The sequence below is a fragment of the Nerophis lumbriciformis genome, linkage group LG06 (assembly GCF_033978685.3).
Source record: "Nerophis lumbriciformis linkage group LG06, RoL_Nlum_v2.1, whole genome shotgun sequence".
Lineage (NCBI taxonomy): Eukaryota > Metazoa > Chordata > Actinopteri > Syngnathiformes > Syngnathidae > Nerophis > Nerophis lumbriciformis.
In genome coordinates, this window is record NC_084553.2 from 56,915,775 (window position 1) to 56,937,103 (window position 21,329).

General features: G+C 39.8%; 1 protein-coding gene across 1 annotated transcript in view; it reads left to right on the forward strand.

Annotated features, from left to right (window-relative positions):
* The first annotated feature begins 789 nt into the window (after positions 1 to 789).
* The window catches only part of LOC133608919 (transcription initiation factor TFIID subunit 4-like), a 328,756-nt gene continuing 308,216 nt past the window's right edge, over positions 790 to 21,329 (forward strand). The window contains exon 1 of the mRNA XM_061964571.2: positions 790 to 2,107. Within this exon, the coding sequence (XP_061820555.2) occupies positions 802 to 2,107 (1,306 nt within the window). The 5' untranslated portion in view covers positions 790 to 801. The remainder of the gene's footprint in view (positions 2,108 to 21,329) is intronic.

Genomic DNA, 21,329 nt, shown 5'->3' on the forward strand with positions numbered 1-21,329 from the left:
GACCGTATATTTTTTTGTTGAAATTTAAATGAATTTCAATGACCAATTACTCTACGTTTGTTAAAATTCTCGAATAATAGGGAAAAATAACTAATAATTTTGGGGGTACCAGGGAGCTGCAAGATTCAAAGTGCAAGATAACTTGTGTGAGCCTATGGCTTTACATTTTGTTACATATATATATTTTACAATCTATTTTAGTCACTTTATTGAGTTTCACCATGAATTGATTAACGTGGACCCCGACAAGTTGAAAAACTTATTCGGGTGTTACCATTTAGTGGTCAATTGTACGGAATATGTACTGTACTGTGCAATCTACTAATACAAGTTTCAATCAATCAATCAGTTTACAATCTACTGGTGCTGTTTTGTACTGTTTTTGTACTGTTTCTGTACTCGTTTTGATTACTATTATTTCTTGAATGTTTGTAAATGTTGTATGTTATAAATAAAGTTTTATAAAATTGAAAAAAAAGAAAAAAAAAGATTCAAAGTGCAAGACATTTTGTTCTATCGCGATATTCCACGGGATGTCTTCGCCCTGCCCCCATAGCCGGCTCGCACACATCTCGGAGAAATATAACACACACAACACAAATGATTGTCCAATAACATATAAAAAATGATGTGTTGTTGTGTATACATCTCAATTGTATTCACAATTTCACAATTACAAAGAATTACCCGCGCTCCTCTCTTTAAAAAAATTGTCTAATGACGTCAGACTCATTCCCACAATGCCTAGTAACACGCATGCGCAATGTCAAACTAAAAAAAGACAGCGATCGGAGATCAGAGATGGCGGGCGCCTCCGACCCCCTGGAAGATATGCTATTTTCCGAGGTGGACGAGAAGGCTGTGAGCGACTTGGTGGGCTCGCTGGAGTCCCAACTCTCTGGCCAGAGCAACAAAGCAGACGAGAGCCGAGGCGCTGGGTCGGTTGCCCCCGCTAACCATCACTTGGGGAAAACGCTAGCAGCTCCGGTGGGCTCCACAACAGTGGATCAACAACAACAACAAGGGCGCCGCTATAAAGCGGACATACACCAGGATTTCAACTCTAAAGATGATAAAACTGTCACATCTCCTTCCCTGGGCTGCACTCCTTCTTCCGGCGAGCCCTCCGTTGCTTCGGCTCCAGCTGCCAGCAACAGCGGCTCTCAATCACATGGAGCATCCATCACAACACCAACCGCGTCCGCCGGCGTGTCAGCTTCCCCGCCAGCCAGCATCAGCACCGCCGAAGCCCGGCTCCCCTCCAAGGCTTCCCCGGGCTCAGGTGAGCCTCTCCCGGACGCAAACCCTGCGAAAAGACGACCAGCCACCCTGCGACGGAGCGCCTCGGTTCGGATAAAGAGTTTAAACGGCGCCGCTGTGACCACCAGACGGAACAGCGAGGACAGCACCCCAGTGGACGCTGTTAGCTCCACACCGAACTGCACCCGACCGGTGAGCACATCCATCAACACATCAACGTTCACCCTAGCCAACGCCAGCTTGCCTGCGGGTCAGTCGGCCATTGCCCTCGACCGGGGGACCCCGACCATCGCCTTGCAGAGACTCCCCAGTCACATAATGGCCAGCATCGCCCAGAACGGGACCAGCGTGTCGGCGATGTCCCAGCAGGGTTCCCGGACCTCGCCGGTCACCTCCCCTTCCTCCTCGTCACCACCTGCCCAGGAGAACCACAAAAAAGCTGAGTCTGCAGTGGCTTCCAGCACAGATGAATGTCAGTCCAAAGTTGTCCCATCCAGCTCTGTCATAAACACAGTTTCCTCTGTTGCCATGACGACAACAGCTGCTACCACCGCCACCACCACCACAACAAGTCAACCTCTGACCACCACCATTTCTAGCACCACAACCACAACCACCGCCACCACCGCCGCGGTGACCGCCCCCATAACGGCAAGCTGCATAAGCGGTCAAACCACGTCGGTGACCACGACGATTAGCACGGTCCGGCCCGCCGCCGCCTCGCCGACAGCACAGGCTCAGACGCGGCTGACAGCACCGCAAAGGCTGGTGGCGCCACAACTTATTGTCAGACCGCCCCAGCAGCAGACGACCATCCAGCTGCCCCCCGGGTTCACCATCCCACCCGGTAAGAGGGGCACATTATGATACATTCTGATTATCTTTTTAGACCAGTGGTTGTCAAACTTTTTCCCCCAAGTACCACCATAATGACCGACATTAAAATACAGTAGCGTAGTAGGAATAAGTAGTCATTAAAAACGAGGCAGAGTTTTTCTTTAACGTGTATATTTAATATTTTTGGCCATTACACAGTTTGAACAGTAGAACTGTGTTTGAAAATAGGAAACTAAAACAGTGTACTTTAATCAAGTGGTTCTTTGGCATACAAAAACCAAAACCAGTGAAGTTGGCACGTTGTGTAAATCGTAAATAAAACCAGAATACAATGATTTGCAAATCCTTTTTAACTTATACTCAATTGAATGGACTGCCAAGACAAGATACTTAACGTTCGAACGGGAAAACTTTGTTATTTTGTTATTAGCCGAAACCACTGTCAGTAACTACAGTTTGTCGCTACATCTGTGAGTGCAAGTTAAAACTCTACTATGCAAAGCGAAAGCCATTTATCAACAACACCCAAAAACGCCGCCGGCTTCGCTGGGCCCGAGCTCATCTAAGAAGGACTGATGCAAAGTGTAAAAGTGTTCTGTGGTCTGACGAGTCCACATTTCAAATTGTTTTTGGAAACTGTGGACGTTGTGTCCTCCGGAATAAAGAGGAAAAGAACCATCCGGATTGTTATAGGCACAAAGTTCAAAAGCCAGCATCTGTGATGGTATGGGGGTGTATTAGTGCCCAAGGCATGGGTAATTTACACATCTGTGAAGGCACCAGTAATGCTGAAAGGTACATACAGGTTTTGGAGCAACATATGTTGCCATCCAAACAACGTTATCATGGACGCCCCTGCTTATTTCAGCAAGACAATGCCGTGTTACAACAGTGTGGCTTCATAGTAAAAGAGTGCAGGTACTAGACTGGCCTGCCTGTAGTCCAGACCTGTCTCCCATTGAAAATGTGTGGCGGAGACCTCGGACTGTTGAACAACTTAAGCTTCAAAAATGAGTCTCCTCAGTTCCCAAACATTTACTGAGTGTTGTTAAAAGGAAAGGCCATGTAACACAGTGGTAAAAATGCCCCTGTGCCAACTTTTTTGCAATGTGTTGCTGCCATTAAATTCTAAGTTAATGATTATTTGCAAAAAAAATTAAGTTTCTCAGTTCGAACATTAAATATCTTGTCTTTGCAGTTTATTCAATTGAATATACGTAAGTTGAAAAGGATTTGAAAATCATTGTATTCTGTTTTTATTTAAGAATTACACCACGTGCCAACTTCACTGGTTTTGGGTATTGTACCACTAGTGGTACACATACCACAGTTTGAGAATCACTGCTTTAGACCAATCGTCCCCAACCTTTTTCAGCCCAAAGACCGTCTTGTTTCAGTCAAACCACTAAGAAGCGTGCTCCAGATCTCATAGTAAACTCATGCTATTGTCGGGTGCTCATGTACAAATAAGATGAAGAAAAGCAAACACGTCAAAAGAAAAAACTGTGCAAAACACACACAATGAATACAAACCCACAATCAGTTTAAGCCTGGTGTTAGTTTTCTAGGGAAAAAGACGGTAACAGCGTGAATTGATTTCCGAAAATCTAGTCCCACACAAGTAATCATGTCTTCAATGCCGGTGTGTTAAGTCCTGAATAATATCATTAATTATGTATTCCGCCTTCCGCTCAAATGCAGCTGAGATAGGCTCCGGCACCTCCTGCGACCCGAAAGGGACAAGCAGTACAAAATGGATGGATGTTATTATTCCTGTTGGTTTGTCTCTTAGTTAGTCACAGTGTACCTTAAAAGGAAACTGCACTCTTTTTTTTCATTTTACATATCATTCACAATCCTTATGTAAGACACATAGGTTTTCTTTTTTTATGCATTCTAAATCATAAAGAAACGTTAGCAAAAGTCAGCTAACAATAGAGTCAATGGTAGTTGCCTATACAATGGTCTAAAAACTTTCAAAAGCTCCTATTATCGTTTTATATACACGCTGTAAGTATATACTGTATGCAACGTAGTAACAGGCACATTCATAATAACATGTAATAATTACGTATTTTGCCCATTTTTAGCTTACACGTCTCAATGTTCACTTTTTCTCTTCAACAACAACAAACCTACTACTCTTGGCCGACTTTGTGAGAGACAACATGGCCTACTTTAGGACAAATAATGATCCAGAAACTTATATTTTTGAGCATGAATACAATGAGGATGAGCTACAAGTTTTAGAAGCTGTGTGCTCAACAGATTCAGCTTTAGTGAAACATTAAGCATCATGCAGCAGTATTGCAAAGTGCTAACCAAGAAATACAAACCAACCAAAATCGATTTGTGATTGAATTGCCATTCTTATTTGTAACGGTTCTTAATCGACCCAATTCCAGTCACTCAGCAAACCATATTTTTGATGTAGATGCCCATGCAGTATCTGCTGTACAGATTTACTTTGGAAAAGAGAAGTGTGTCTTATTGTCTTATTTTAACTTCATTAAATGTTTGGGTAGCATTTTGGTAAACAAATTAGTTTTTTTTTAAGTTATATAGAACAATTTATCACAGCTGTGTGTCTATTTTATGGAGGAATGTAGTTAATCATTGTCCGGCACCCAATGTTTTTTTGTTTTTCCCCACAATTCCTTTATTAATGCTCACAGTTTTTTGATTAAAAAAAAAAGAGAGAAAAATTTACAAAGAAATCAAAAAAAATAGTGACAGCTAACCAAAATAAAATGTAAAAAAAACAGAAAAACAATACACACATCACACAGCTCCACATTGTATTATAATGTAGGTGACTCTGCACCCCATTGCCTAAATAGTCCAGTAAAGGTTTCCACATGTCTTCAAAGTCCTCTGTCCTCCCTCGAGTAATGCAAGGCACGTGACATACATTTCCTTTATCCATAGATATATTGATAGTACATCATTTATTTTCCAAAATAATGCAATCAGTCTCCTGGCCTGCAGGAGTACAAAGTCAATCAAGGTTAATTTACTTGCACAAACCACAAAATATCTCCGGTAGATCCCTAAGACAAAAAGTTTTGCTCGACGAGGTACGTTTACTTTATCAATTTTGGACATGATCTGGCCCACTTCTGTCCAGTAGCTCAGCAATTTAGGGCATACCCACGCACAGTCAAACAAAGTACCTCGTTCTTTTACACATTTAGTACAGGTGTCTGAAATATTAGGAGACCAGCTATTCAACTACACAGGTGTTATGTAAGTCCTCATCAACCACTTGTATTGTACAAAACCCAAAACCAGTGAAGTTGGCACGTTGTGTAATTTGTAAATAAAAACAGAATACAATGATTTGCAAATCCTTTTCAACTTCTATTCAATTAAATAAACTGCAAAGAAACTATATTTAATGTTTGAACTGAGAAACAACATTTTAAATAATCATTAACTTAGAATTTAATGGCAGCAACACATTGCAAAAAAAGTTGGCACAGGTGCATTTTTACCACTGTGTTACAAACCCCGTTTCCATATGAGTTGGGAAATTGTGTTAGATGTAAATATAAACGGAATATAATGATTTGCAAATCCTTTTCAACCCATATTCAATTGAATGCACTACAAAGACAAGATATTCGATGTTGAAACTCATAAAATTCATTTTTTTTTGCAAAAAATAATTAACTTAGAATTTCATGGCTGCAACACGTGCCAAAGTAGTTGGGAAAGGGCATGTTCACCACTGTGTTACATCACCTTTTCTTTTAACAAGACTCAATAAACGATTGGAAACTGAGGAAACTAATTGTTGAAGCTTTGAAAGGGGAATTCTTTCCCATTCTTGTTTTATGTAGAGCTTCAGTCGTTCAACAGTCCGGGGTCTCCGCTGTCGTATTTTACGCTTCATAATGCGCCACACATCTTCAATGGGAGACAGGTCTGGACTGCAGACGGGCCAGGAAAGTACCCGCACTCTTTTTTTAGGAAGCCACACTGTTGTAACACGTGCTGAATGTGGCTTGGCATTGTCTTGCTGAAATAAGCAGGGGCGTCCATGAAAAAGACGGCGCTTAGATGGCAGCATATGTTGTTCCAAAACCTGTATGTACCTTTCAGCATTAATGGTGCCTTCACAGATGTGTAAGTTACCCATGCCTTGGGCACTAATGCACCCCCATACCATCACAGATGCTGGCTTTTGAACTTTGCGTCGATAACAGTCTGGATGGTTCGCTTCCCCTTTGGTACGGATGACACGATGTCGAATATTTCCAAAAACAATTTGAAATGTGGACTCGTCAGACCACAGAACACTTTTCCACTTTGCATGAGTCCATCTTAGATGATCTCGGGCCCAGAGAAGCCGGCGGCGTTTCTAGATGTTGTTAATAAATGGCTTTTGCTTTGCATAGTAGAGCTTTAACTTGCACTTACAGATGTAGTGACAAACTGTATTTAGTGACATTGGTTTTCTGAAGTGTTCCTGAGCCCATGTGGTGATATCCTTTACACACTGATGTCGCTTTTTGATGCAGACCGCCTGAGGGATCGAAGGTCAGGGCATTCAATGTTAGTTTTCAGCCTTTCTGCTTACACGCAGTGATTTCTCCAGATTCTCTGAACCTTTTGATGATATTACGGAACATAGATGGTGAAATCCCTAAATTCCTTGCAATAGCTTGTTCTTAAACTGTTGGACAATTTGCTCACGCATTTGTTCACAAAGTGGTGACCCTCGCCCCATCCTTGTTTGTGAATGACTGAGCATTTCATGGAAGCTGCTTTTATACCCAATCATGACACCCTACCCCAATTAGCCTGTTCATCTGTGGGATGTTCCAAATAAGTGTTTGATGAGCATTCCTCAACTTTTTTGCCACATGTGCCAGCTTTTTTGAAACATCTTGCTGGCATCAAATTCCAAATGAGCTTATATTTGCAAAAAATAGCAAAGTTTTCCAGTTTGAATGTTAAGTATGTTCTTTTTGCAGTCTATTCAATTTGTTGAAAAGGATTTGCAAATAATTGTATTCTGTTTTTATTTCCGATTCACACAACGTGCCAACTTCACTGGTTTTGGGTTTTGTATATTTGGCCATCAAAAACGCTTCAACTACTTCACCAGATTGGACACATTGAACATGGGACAAAAGCAAATCAAGGGAACTTTATTAAGGACGTGCAGCGGCGAGAACATGGCACCCAGATGGTGGAAGTCGGGCCGTTTGAGCGGGTCGGTGAGCGTGGTGTCATCGATGCAATTGTGTCTGCACACTGTTGTACGTCCCAAACAAACAAAGCAAAACCAGCAGATAAGGGAGCAAAAAAAGCAATGATGTATTATGTGTGGGGGGATTTTAGGACTCAGCAGTGGGTTCGGGGACTACTTAGTCCGTTAATGTACAGTGTGAACTACCTCACGCTGTATTTGTCTACAAAATTAATATTCTTGTTCAAATGGTCATGAAAACGCAAATGTAAATGCAGAAGATCCTTTGAATGCAATGTAATTTAAAATGACTTCTTACTTGTGGAGTAACAATGTCTACACGAGGGAGCTGCTGTTTTCGATGGGTATTTTGTTCAAGGAAAATAGTTAAAATATTTGCGTTTGTGCGGACATGCTCAGTAGCGGTGGTTTGCCAAAATCGATGGGTTGCCGAAAGCGATGTTGATCTTTGACTGTAACATCCCTTTGTCTTATTTTGTCTCCTCAGACAAAACTTTTCGTTTCTTTGGTTGTTTTGCATCTTCGGCCATGATATTAGTAATTGCGCATAGGCATTCTTCTTCTTCTTCTTTTAGTTTTCTGGCGGCCCGCAGGCGTTTGCATCGACTTCCGTCTTTTTAAATAATGGGGAAAGGGGGAGTGATGTATGCCGTAAAGCAAGTCAGCATATGTATAGTTTTTTGTGTGGCAGGATTCCTGCCACCCTCCTCAATGTCGTTAAGTGCTATCATCCCCAATTTTTTTCAAATATTTTATAATTGACAATAAATGACAATTTACTTAGTGCTGCTTTCAGACATGCTCAATTCCAATTGTTCTCCAAAACTATTTCCCCCAAATCTGTGTTCCATGCCTCTAATTTGTCAGTAGAAGATTTGTCGTCATAAGATACCAAAGCTGAGTAATACAATGAAATTGGTCTATTCCCTTAAAATATTAATTTGCAAGATGTTCCAAGTAAGAAAGATGAGGTTCTGAGTTTATATGTTTGTATGTTGAGGATATAGTGTCTGAGGTGTGAATATTTAAAAAAAGTGTTTTTTACGTATTTTGTGTTTTTTGAGTAAGTTTGTCAAATGTAAGTAGTGTGCCATTTGTATACAAATCACCAACTTTTACAACACCCTTTTCTGCCCACATTCTAAAGCCTCCTTCATTTCTTCCTGTTATAAAAGTTGTGTTTCCCCACAAGGGGGTAAACCGAGAGATGGGAGGGGCTTTAAACCAAACATCAATAGTGTTCTTCAGGTAGAGATTTTCTTAGGACGTTTGGTTCTGCTAAATATAGGAATAATTTAAGAGGAGGGTACGATACTGACGTCTGTTCAATAGATAACCATGATGGGGCTGTATCATTTGAGAAATGAACACCATCAAGTGTAAATGAGCAGCCCAACTTGGAAGTTGTTCCCCTCTTCTTTCGTAAGGGAGTTACAGAAACCTTAATCGCAACCTGGACTTTTAAGTGTTCAAATGAATGTACTAAAAATACTATTAATTGTTTTGAAAAATGTATTGTACAGGCTTAGGGGTATTGATTGAAATAGGTATTGGGGGTGTCAAAAAAAATAAATTCTGATTAATCACGATTCTTATTTGTAACGATTCTTAATCGATTACAAAAAAATCATAAATTAATTAGTTTTTTCAATCTGTCCTGTCCAGCCACTCAGGCAAATCATATTGTTGATGTAAATTTAGAAAAGAGAAGTGTGTGATACTTCACGTTTTGCCTTATTTGTATTTGACTTTATTAAATGTTTTGGAAGCATTTTATTAAACAAAAGTAGTTTTCTTTTATGTAATATATAAATGTATCAGAGCTGTTTATGTATTTTATGGAGGAATGTAGTTATCATAGACCTGGCATTCAATGTTATTAAAAAGTATAGATTTTGAATCGGGAATCGAGAATCGATTCTGAATCGAATCATTACCCCAATGAATCGAATCGAATCGTGTGGTGCCCAAAGAGTCACAGCCCTAAAAAAATAAAAATTTAGGCAATATACTAATTTTTTCTATATTCATACAACCAAATGTCAATATAGTCAATGTCATCCAGCGATTGAGTGTTTCTTTTATGTATTCAGTTAAAGGATCATAATTTGAAGGGACAATTTTTTTATTAAGTCTTTTAATCTTTATTTACCCAGAAAAGTCCCACTGAGATTATAATATATTTTTCAAGGGAGTCCTGCTTGACATTGATTTAATTTTAATGTAATTGTTTTAGTTGAAGTTGTAATCTTGACCCCAGGATATGTGAATCCCTCTCTTGCATTGACAAATTGAGTTTTTACCATTGGGATTGACCTTTCATCCCTATTTAAAAACAATATGAAGGATTTTATATGGTTAATATCCATCCATCCATCCATCCATTTTCTACCTCTTGTCCCTCTCGGGGTCGTAACCAGAAAAAAGAAAAAAAAAGTCTATGTTTCTAACTATATTTGGAATACTATTGCCTAGGTTTGTTAAGAAAATAATCACATCATCTGCATATAACAATATCTTATGTTCTTGTTCTCCTAATGTACTGTGTTGGTTTGTGCACTAACTGCTATTGCCAATGGCTCTATGACGAGTATAAACAACAACGGCGATGGGGGAACCGCTGGCATGTCGATCTTTCCAAAGATATTGGCTTTGAAATCAGGTTATGCGTTAACACACTTGCCATTGGATTCCTATGTAAGATTTTAACCCATTTAGGAAAATTGTGTACGAGTCCGTATCTAGGTAAAAGACTGAATACTATACGTACGACCATTCTATTCTATCAAAGGCCTGTCTAGCGTTCAGCGACTGCATTGCTGTAACTGGCACCAATGTTATTAAAAAAGTATTGATTTTGAATTGAGAATTGTTTTAAATCAATAATAATAATAATAATAACTGGGATTTATATAGCGCTTTTCTAAGTACCCAAAGTCGCTTTACATGTAGAACCCATCAATCATTCACACCTGGTGGTGGCAAGCTACTTTCATAGCCACAGCTGCCCTGGGGTAGACTGACGGAAGCGTGGCTGCAATTTGCGCCAACGGCCCCTCAAGGGATCAAGACTCGATTCTAAATTGAATCATTACCCCTAAGAATCAAATCAAATTGTTTGGTACCCAAAGATTCACAGCCCTACAAAACATGAACACAACAAAACAATCACTTACTGTACAATGTCAATGTTCATATCTTCCCGTTTAGATGAAGAATTACTCACTCAGGTTGAAAAAAAAAAAATTGTCACAAAGGAGTATCTTTTCGTTTATTTCTCGCCATCTCCGGGTTTAAGTTGAATATCATTGACCAACTTCTCAGTTTATGGCCACAAACTTCTAATATTTGGGCGAGACACATGAGTTATAATCTAGAATTTACCTTTACCAGCTCAGAGGCAATGCAACAGCAGCAAGCAGCAGCTCACTATGTCAATAGCTGCAGAAGCTCGTCAGCTTTCTTTGATCACAGCGGCACTAAACAAGTTTGTCTGCGTTAGAGCTTATAATAACAATATTGCGAATACTTTGTTAATTGTCAGGTGACAAGATGTAAATGGAGTATTGTTTTTCAGAGGGCTTTATGGGCGGAATACAGAGAATGCTCCAAGTTTTTTTTTCTCCCGGGGCTAAGAGATGGCTTAACCGACTCGTGGGTGGGCTAAGAAAATAATTGATTTTCATGACATTTAGTTGTCAATTTTAACTGAATTTGACCAAAGGGCAAGTCCAGGCCATTTTAAAGGATCGGGAAGCTCTTTCTATTGGGCACTGTACTTATTAAATGTGTTTTTATTAAAACATTTTATTTAAAAAAAGTACCACTGGTAGTTACACACACACTCTGTGTGGTGAAATTACTCTCTGTTTAGAAGATACATACATCCATCCATCCATTTTCTACCGCTTAGTTAAGTGGAATACACTTTTATTTTCTTTGCATCAAAATCTTGTGTAAGTTCTTGCAGTTCAAGTGGAGCAAACATGTAAACCAAGGCACTGTCTAATCTCATCCCCCGCATTTTTTTAAGAAAACCCAGCTTCAAGTGGACATAGGATGGTCAGATATAGGATCTAAGTCTACAAGACAAAATAAACCATATACGTGACATGAATACAAGTCTCAACTCTCTTCAAGAAGATTGGTGTGTCAAGTGCTGGTCAGCTCATTAGGTACATTTTCATCGTAAAAGGATATAGCCTATTCATACTTGCCAACCTTGAGACCTCCGATTTCGGGAGGTGGGGTGGGAGGGAGGCGTGGTCGGAGGTGGGGCGGGGGCTTGGTTGGGGCGGGGGCTTGGTTGGGGGCGTGGTTAAGAGGGGAGGAGTATATTTACAGCGAGAATTCACCAAGTCAAGTATTTCATATATATATATATAAGAAATACTTGACTTTCAGCTTTCAGTGAATTCTAGCTATATATATATATATATATATATATATATATATATATATATATATATATATATATATATATATATATATATATATATATATATATATATATATATGTATATATATATATATATTTTTTTTTTTTTTTTTTTTTTTTTTTATATATATACCGTATATATATATATATATATACACATAAATAAGAGAAATACTTGAATTTCAGTGTTCATTTATTTACACATATACACGCACATAACACTCATCTACTCATTGTTGAGTTAAGGGTTGAATTGTCCATCCTTGTTCTATTCTCTGTCACTATTTTTCTAACCATGCTGAACACCCTCTCTGATGATGCATTCTGCTTCGTCTCCTTGTTGTGGGCGCAGTTGTGCACTGCACTCTCTAAAAGCCCTAGATGTTATTGTCACATATGCATGTACAGTAGATGGCAGTATTGTCCTGTTTAAGAGTGTCACAACATTGCTGTTTACGGCAGACGAACTGCTTTACGGTAGACGAAAACGTGACTGCTGTTGTTGCATGTTGTTACCGCGCTGGGAGGACGTTAATGAAACTGCCTAACAATAAACCCACATAAGAAACCAAGAACTCGCCCTCGATCATTCTACAGTTATAACGTCATTGGGCAGGCACGCTGTTTATATTGTGGGAAAGCGTACGGGAAAACAGGCTGTCGACACGTCACTCAGGTCCGCCTGAATTTCGGGAGATTTTCGGGAGAAAATTTGTCCCGGGAGGTTTTCGGGAGAGGCGCTGAATTTCGGGAGTCTCCCGGAAAATCCGGGAGGGTTGGCAAGTATGAGCCTATTCAAATGCTAGCTGCCTTGTGTACAAAGTTATTGTTCATAAAGCATGGTGCATGAAAAGCAGGATAATTCCGCAGCAGTTGTGGAAGTTTACAGCTAAGGCAATGGAAGGCTAAGCTCGCTCAGCTAATTGGTAAATTAAGCAGGTATGTCATTTAATGAAAGACAATGATGACAGAAACTTTACAGTAATGCAAACTAAAATGAAGGAGTTTAATGAGCTGTAGGGAGAATTGTGTGAAATTAACAACAATGTTTAAACATTGTTTAAACAATGGGGCAGTATAGCTCGGTTGGTAGAGCGGCCGTGCCAGCAACTTTAGGGTTGCAGGTTCGATTCCCGCTTCCGCCGTCCTAGTCACTGCTGTTGTGTCCTTGGGCAAGACATTTTACCCACCTGCTCCCAGTGCCACCCACACTGGTTTAAATGTAATTTAGATATTGGGTTTCACTATGTAAAGCGCTTTGAGTCACTAGAGAAAAGCGCTATACAGTATAAATATAATTCATTTCGCTTCACTAAACTTTAACCACTTTCTGAAAAGAACATGAACAAGGAAGAAGTCATCTGGTTTGAACAAAGGCTAATAATTTGAAATCTTTACAATGAAGACTAATTCCTGGATCAATAATGCTCACCTACAAATTGTTTAAGCTACTAAATGCAATGAAGAAGTGCAGACATTTGACGAAATATCCAATGCATCCTGTGTATCATTAAAGCGACATTCCAAAGCATTCTCAATGCATTCTTCAAGTACAGCATCTTCTGCTTCGTTTACCCATCTGAAAGCGTAGCTGGAAATAGCTGAATTGTTGGCAGAGGCATCCACCATAAAACAGAAACAAAAGTTGGAGGAACAAGAAGCAAAGAGAAAATGTATCTGGAAATACAAACTTAATTAGCAGCATTTGACGCAACATTTAAGATCTTGAATGAGCTGTGTAAATACATCAAGAGCATCGAGTTGTAACGGAATTAACTTTCACTCCGGTTCAAATCATGTGTCCCATGTAGGGCTGCAACAACTAATCGATTAAATCGATTAAAATCGATTATAAAAATAGTTGGCGATTAATTTAGTCATCGATTCGTTGGATCTATTCTATGCGCATGCGCAGAGGCAATACATTTTTTTTTTTTTTAATTTTTAATTTTTTTTTTATATAAACCTTTATTTATAAACTGCAACATGTCCAAACAGCTGAGAAACAATAATCAAAATAAGTATGGTGCCAGTATGCTGGTTTTTTTCAATAAAATACTGGAAAGGATAGAAATTTAGTTTGTCTCCTTTATCCGATTATTAACCGATTAATCGAAGTAATAATCGACAGTTTAATCGATTATCAAATTAATCGTTAGTTGCAGATTCTAGTCGCATGATATCACCAGGCAAGAATTTCAGAGAAACAACATTCAACCAAATATTCAATTAGCAAACACTGATGCTGTTACTCATCCACAGTCACACTTTGCAAGGTGTTTTTCAAATGCTAATTAAGCATCAACAACTAGCTACATTGCTGCCTCAAAACGTTCCTTCGTTTGAAGTGGACCCTCTAATATCGAGAACGTTTGAACATGGCGTAGAGCAGTGGTCACCAACCTTCTCGAGCCCAAGATCCCTGGTCTCAGCCAAAAACTAAAGCAAGATCTACCCCTGTGTCAACTATGTTTTATATACTGAACATAAATATAATCGCAATACTTTTGTTTTTGCTTCCATTCTTAATGAGTTGAACTTAAACATGTACAACTTTTACTATATACACAGAAGACCTGTGCCTCTCAAATATTGTTCACAAATCTGTCTGAATCTGTGTTAGTGAGCATTTCTGCTTTGCCAACATAATCCATCACACCTCGCAGTTGTGGCATATCAAGATGCTGATTAAACAGCATGCTTATTGCACAGGTGTGCCTTAGGCTGCCCACAATAAAAGGCTACTCTGAAATGTGTTGTTTTGCTTAATTGGGCATCTGGGGGTGTCAGAAAAGCCGTCAGTATCTGGTGTGACCACCATTTGCCTCACACAGTGCACCACATCTCCTTTACATAGTTGATCAGGTTGTTGATTGTGGCCTGTGGTATGTTGGTCCACTCCTCTTCAATTTTGCTGAATATTGGCAGGAACTGGAACACACTGTCATATGCGCCGATCCACAGCATCCCAAACATGCTCAATGTGTGACATGTCTGGTGAGTATTCTGGCCATGCAAGAACTGGGGTGTTTTCAGCTTCCAGGAATTGTGTACAGATTCTAGCAACATGGGACCGTGCATTGTCATGCTGCAACAAGTGATGGTCTCAAGTGAATGAGACAACAATGGGCCTCAGGATCTCGTCACAATATCTCTGTGCATGTAAAATGCCATCCATAAAATGCACTTGCGTTTGTTGTCCATAACATACGCCTGCCCATACCATAACCTCACGTTCTGACAAATTCTCTGAAACGCCTTTAGAGATGGCTTATGGTATAGAAATGAACATTCAATTCATGCCGACTTCATGCTCCCTCAAAACTTGCGACATCTGTGGCATTGTACTGTGTGATAAAACTGCACTTTACAGAGTGGCCTTTTATTGTGGGAAGCCTAAGGCACACCTCTGCAATAAGCATGCTGTTTAATCAGCATCTTGATCTACCACTCCTGTGAGGTGTGATGGATTATCTTGGCAAAAAAGAAATGCAAACTAACACAGATTTGAATAGATTTGTACACAGTATTTGAGAAGAATAGGTCCTTTGTGTATATAGTCAAAACTTTAAATTTTCGAGTTCAGTTTATAAAAAAATGGGAGCAAAAACAAAAGTGTTGCGTTTATATTTTTGTTCAGTATGTATATACAGTCGTGGTCAAAAGCTTACTTACGCTTGTAAAGAACATAATGTCATGGCTGTCTTGAGTTTCCAATAACTTCTACAACTCTTATTTTTTTGTGATAGAGTGATTGGAGCACATACTTGTTGGTCACAAAAAACATTCACGAAGTTTGGTTCTTTTATGAATTTATTATGGGTCTACTGAAAATGTGACCAAATCTGCTGGGTCAAAAGTATACATACAGCAATGTTAATATTTGGTTACATGTGCCTTGGTAGGTTTCACTGCAATGGCGCTTTTGGTAGCCATCCACAAGCCTCTGGCAAGCTTCTGGTTTAATTTTTGACCACTCCTCTTGACAAAATTGGTGAAGTTCAGCTAAATTTGTTGGCTTTCTGACATCAGAATCAGAATAGTTTTTATTGCCATTGTTTGAGAACGGGTTCACAAACTAGGAATTTTACTTGGTGCAATCGCGCAACATAAAACACATAACACAGAATAACATATAATAATAACATATGGACTTGTTTCTTCAGCATTGTCCACACGTTTTAGTCAGGACTTTTGGAAGACCATTCTAAAACCTTAATTCTAGCCTGATTTAGCCATTCCTTTACCACTTCTGACATGTGTTTGGGGTCATTGTCCTGTTGGACCACCCAACTGCGCCCAAGACCCAACCTCCGGGCTGATGATTTTAGGTTGTCCTGAAGAATTTGGAGGTAATCCTCTTTTTTCATTGTCCCATTTACTCTCTGTAAAGCACCAGTGCCATTGGCAGCAAAACAGGTCCAGAGCATAATACTACCACCACCATGCTTGACGGTAGGCTTGGTGTAACTGGGATTAAAGGCCTCACCTTTTCTCCTCCAAACATATTGCTGGGTATTGTGGCCAAACAGCTCAACTTTTGTTTCATCTGACCGCAGAACTTATAAGAGTTAAGAGTTGTAGAAATTATTGGAAACTCAAGACAGCCATCACAGTATGTCCTTCACAAGTGTAAGTAAACTTTTGATCACGACTGTGTGTGTATATATATATATATATATATATATATATATATATATATATTATAATTTTTTTTTTGGTTTTGTTTTGTACTTGGGCGCAATGTTCACGGAGTCTCGTATGCTTCCCGTCGCAGGTGAGCGATGATGTTAATAGACTCGTGGTTGAGGGAAAGATTGTTTCATGTTGGATGCTAGAAAATGTCCGATTTGTTGCAACAGTCAGACATTTAGTCATTTATACAGCGTTATGATTTATGAGCACGTCATGTAATGCGCGTTTGCAAGAAGAGTAGGTGTAGATCTGAGGCCGGAGAGGCAGAGGCGTGCGTGCGTGCCTGTCGGTGGATCTGTTGGTCATTCTCAGGGTGGGGGTGTCACTGATGTCATATTAATACTTTTTTTCATATATCTTCGCGATCGACCTGTAGGGTCCCAAAGATCGACTGGTTGATCGTGATCAACGGGTTCGCGACCACCGGTGTAGAGGGCGAGACGGACAGTAACCAAAACTGTCTTAGTTTTATCAAGCAGTGTACTACTAGCCAACCCAGGGAGTTGGTCGGGAGTTGTTTCTATATGGAACCTGAGCGTGGATATCTTGAAGCCAAGTAACCTTTGGAAGAAACTTTGAAAATACCTACAAGATATCAATGGTATATATCAACAAAACCCTGAATTGGCCTCCCATCAAGTCAGATGACGGAGAAGCTCTCCATTCCTTTGGCCTCTGCCTTGCAGGATGTCACAATAACATGACTGATGTAGTGTACATGGAAGAGTTAGACAATGCAGTTAACGTCCGTGCTATCATTGCCAAAATATCGTACAAGCTGAGGGAAAGATGAGAAGTGTGGTCTGTGGTGTCCAGGACAAGGAAAACAGCAGGGCCAAGTTCAGTGACTTTGTTGTCTTTTGTTATCAAGCAAGCAAAGGAGGACTTGCACCCAGTTTTGATATCATTAAAAAGTTAAACACAAAGGTTAAAGGTCAAGTGGATTAAAGGTTGCACAGAAGAAGTGCTAAAGAGGAGTTTAGAAACAGCAGCAACTTTCATAAGTAACCAAGCAGTGAGTCCCATGTTTAAGACCAACAATAAAGCTACCGACAGTTGAGTGTTTTCATTCGCCAAAGCCTGTCTTTTCTGTCAGGGTGCAAAGCATTCAATGGAACAATGCAGGAAGATGCAAATGTTTCTTCATAAGGAGTACATTTAGTTTTTACAAGCCAAGGGGCTGGGATTCAGCTGCCCTAAACCAGGCCAATGGAGTAAATCGGGTTAGGAGAAAATGTCCTGCCAAGTGTGCGCTCAGTCACATCCTACAATGTTACACATCCAACCATTCATTTTCTATCGCTTGTCCCTTTCGGGGTGGCGGGCGGTGCTGGAGCCTATCCCAGCTGCATTCGGGCGGTAGGCGGGGTACACCCTGGACAAGTCGCCGCCTCATCACAGGGCCAACACAGATAGGCAACATTCACACTCACATTCACACACTTGGGCCAATTTACACATGAAGGTAAAAAATAATAAAAAAGAAAGGTGAGAATAAAGGTGAGTCGCATGAACATGAGAAGAGGCAAGTAGACTTGGTCTTTGAAGTGAGCAGCATGGACTGCAACAATTATCTCAGGTTTCCAGATACATTCTCCCAAAAGACTATTCCTGCAACAAGAGTAACATTCCTTTACAAGAGGAAGTTTGGCAACTGGCCACACCTTCCGTGGGTAAAACTACTGAAAGTATATGCAGAGATCTGATCTGACTGCGAATTGGGACTAATGAGATAGGCTCCAGCACCCCCCGCGACCCCAAAAGAGACAAGCGGTAGAAAATGGATGGATGGATGGATGGATTCCTGGCAGGTCACCATTGCCCCTGTAGAAGCCGGTCCATATGCTGTAAGGACACAGCTTTGCTGGCCAATCAATGCACCTCTCACAGAAGGTATCAGTCACAGTACAACATATGGACGGACACAAATCTCAGCAAATTGCGTATCAGTTACCAGATTAGATGAACTCTGGAATTCGCAGATTTGGAGCAACTTCCCAGAGTGCCAGTGAGGTGACCGACAGGAGATGTCTATGGAGGTTCATCAATTCCTTGATATGGTCTCACAATCAGTGAGACTTGTGAATGGGCATTACAACATTGCATTGCCACTGAGGAACAAGAACATAAAGTAGCCGAGCTGTGGTCTCTGAACTTAAATCAGAATTTTATTTTAATTTAATTTTAAACCGTGGGAGTGATGGCAGACATTGAGGCTATTTTCCAGCAGGTGGGGGTGCCATATAAAGATTCTAACCTTCTCCGTTTCCAATTTGGTTTCGGTCCCAATAACCTGCTCCGACGGCAATCTGGCACTATCAGTCATGAGATGGTGTAATACAAAATGATAGTTCACTTGTTTGGTGCTCGATCATCTCCAAGTTGCGCCAGCTTTGCTCTGCGCAAATGTGCAGAGGATAGCAAGGATCAATTAAACAGCCAAGCCTATGTTGACACCTTTCTTAAATCAGTCTAGTCCAGTGGTTCTTAACCTTGTTGGAGGTACTGAACCCCACCAGTTTTATATGCGCATTCACCGAACACTTCTTTAGTGAAAAATACAAACTTTTTTTTTTCAAATTCAAGACACAGTTGTATGTTTTTGGTAACACTTTAGTATGGGGAACATATTCTAAGTAACAAAGACTTAATTTAGAGTTTTTTGGACACTAGGGTAACATATTCTAAGTAACAAAGACTTAATTTAGAGTTATTTGGTTAGGGTTAGGGCCAGGTTTAGAGGGTTAGGGTTATAATAAGGCCATGCCGAATAAGGCATTAATAAGTACTTAATAATGACTAGTTAAGAGCCAATATGTTACTAATTTGCATGTTAATAAGCAACTAATTAATGGTGAATATGTTCCCCATACTAAAGTGTTACCATGTTTTTTTACTGGTGCACAAAATGAACCGTCCATGAACATCACCTTGTTCAAAGAACAAAACCAACACAGTGCATAAACTCACAACAAATTACACACTTGCAAATCAGTCTGACTTCTGCTGTTGCCATATCCGTAATACGCCGATAGGGAGAAGTTTTTATTTACACGATGAGTTAGGTGTCTTTTGACCTCCGTGAGGCCGACTCACCGAACCCCTAGGGTTCGATCGAACCCAGGTTAAGAACCACTGGTCTAGTCAGAGGAAAAGGGCGTATCATTGTACCACACTCTGAGAGCTGTTTGGAAAAGGTGGGTTTAGTGGTTAAGCAACTGTAGAATTGTGATGTCTGCTATTTCAGAAGAGGAGCAATATACTGAGGTTTAGGACCTCGACCTTGATAGGGATGCGCTTTCAATGGAAATAGCATTGGGTATTCACTAGTGTATCCAGTCAGGCAGCTTCAGATTCAAGATCTTTATGCCAAATAAAGCACCCACCAGGAGAAATATCCTATCCAAGCTCAGTTTACGACCCATTAAGTATCTTGGCACCAGTAATGCTTCTTGCAGACTGAGATTTGGCTGAGATGTACTATGTATATATATATATATATATATATATATATATATATATATATATATATATATATATATATATATATATACATACAGCCGTGGTCAAAAGTTTACATACACTTGTAAAGAACATAATGTCATGGCTGTCTTGAGTTTCCAATCATTTCTACAAAGCTGTTTTTTTTGTGATAGAGTGATTGGAGCACATACTTGTTTGTCACAAAAAAAACATTCATGAAGTTTGGTTCTTTTATGAATTTATCATGGGTCTACTGAAAATGTGACCAAATCTGCTGGGTCAAAAGTATACATACAGCAATGTTAATTAATATTTGGTTACATGTCCCTGCAATCACATGGACAAAGATAAGACCTTCTGGAGGAAAGGTCTGTGGTCAGATGAAACAAAAATTGAGCTGTTTGGCCACAATACCCAGCAATATGTTTGGAGGAGAAAAGGTGAGGCCTTTAATCCCAGGAACACCATCCTACCGTCAAGCATGGCGGTGGTAGTATTATTCCTTGGGCCTGTTTTGCTGCCAATGGAACTGGTGCTTTAAATGGGACAATGAAAAAGGAGGTTTAGCGCCAAATTATTCAGGACAACATAAAATCATCAGCCCGGAGGTTTGGTTTTGGGCGCAGTTGGGTGTTCCAGCAGGACAATGACCCCAAACACATGTCAAAAGTGGTAAAAGAATGGCTAAATCAGGCTAGAATGAAGGTTTTAGAATGGCCTTCCCAAGGTTCTGACTTAAACATGTGGACAATGCTGAAGAAACAAGTCCATGTCAGAAAACCAACAAATTTAGCTGAACTGCATCAATTTTGTCAAGAGGAGTGGTCAAAATTCCACCAGAAGCTTGCCAGATGCTTGTGGATGGCTACCTAAAGCGCCTTATTGCAGTGAAACTGCAATTTCAGTGTGTTTTCTTAATTTTCATTACTATTTACATTGTAGATTGTCACTGAAGGCATCAAAACTATGACACCTGTGAAGTGAAAACCATTTCAGGTGAGTACATCTTGAAGCTCATCGAGAGAATGCCAAGAGTGTGCAAAGCAGTAATCAGAGCAAATGGTGGCTATTTAGAAGAAACTAGAATATAAAACATTTTTTCAGTTATTTCACCTTTTTTGTTAAGTACATAACTCCACATGTGTTCATTCATAGTTTTGATGCCTTCAGTGACAATCTACAATGGTCATGAAAATAAAGAAAACACATTGAATGAGAAGGTGTGTCAAAACTTTTGGCCTGTAGTGTGTATATATATATATATATATATATATATATATATATATATATATATATATATATATATATATATATATATATATATATATATACGTGTGTGTGTGTGTGTGTGTGTGTGTGTGTATAATTAGCTGTAAAAATCTGTTGTACAGTATGTGT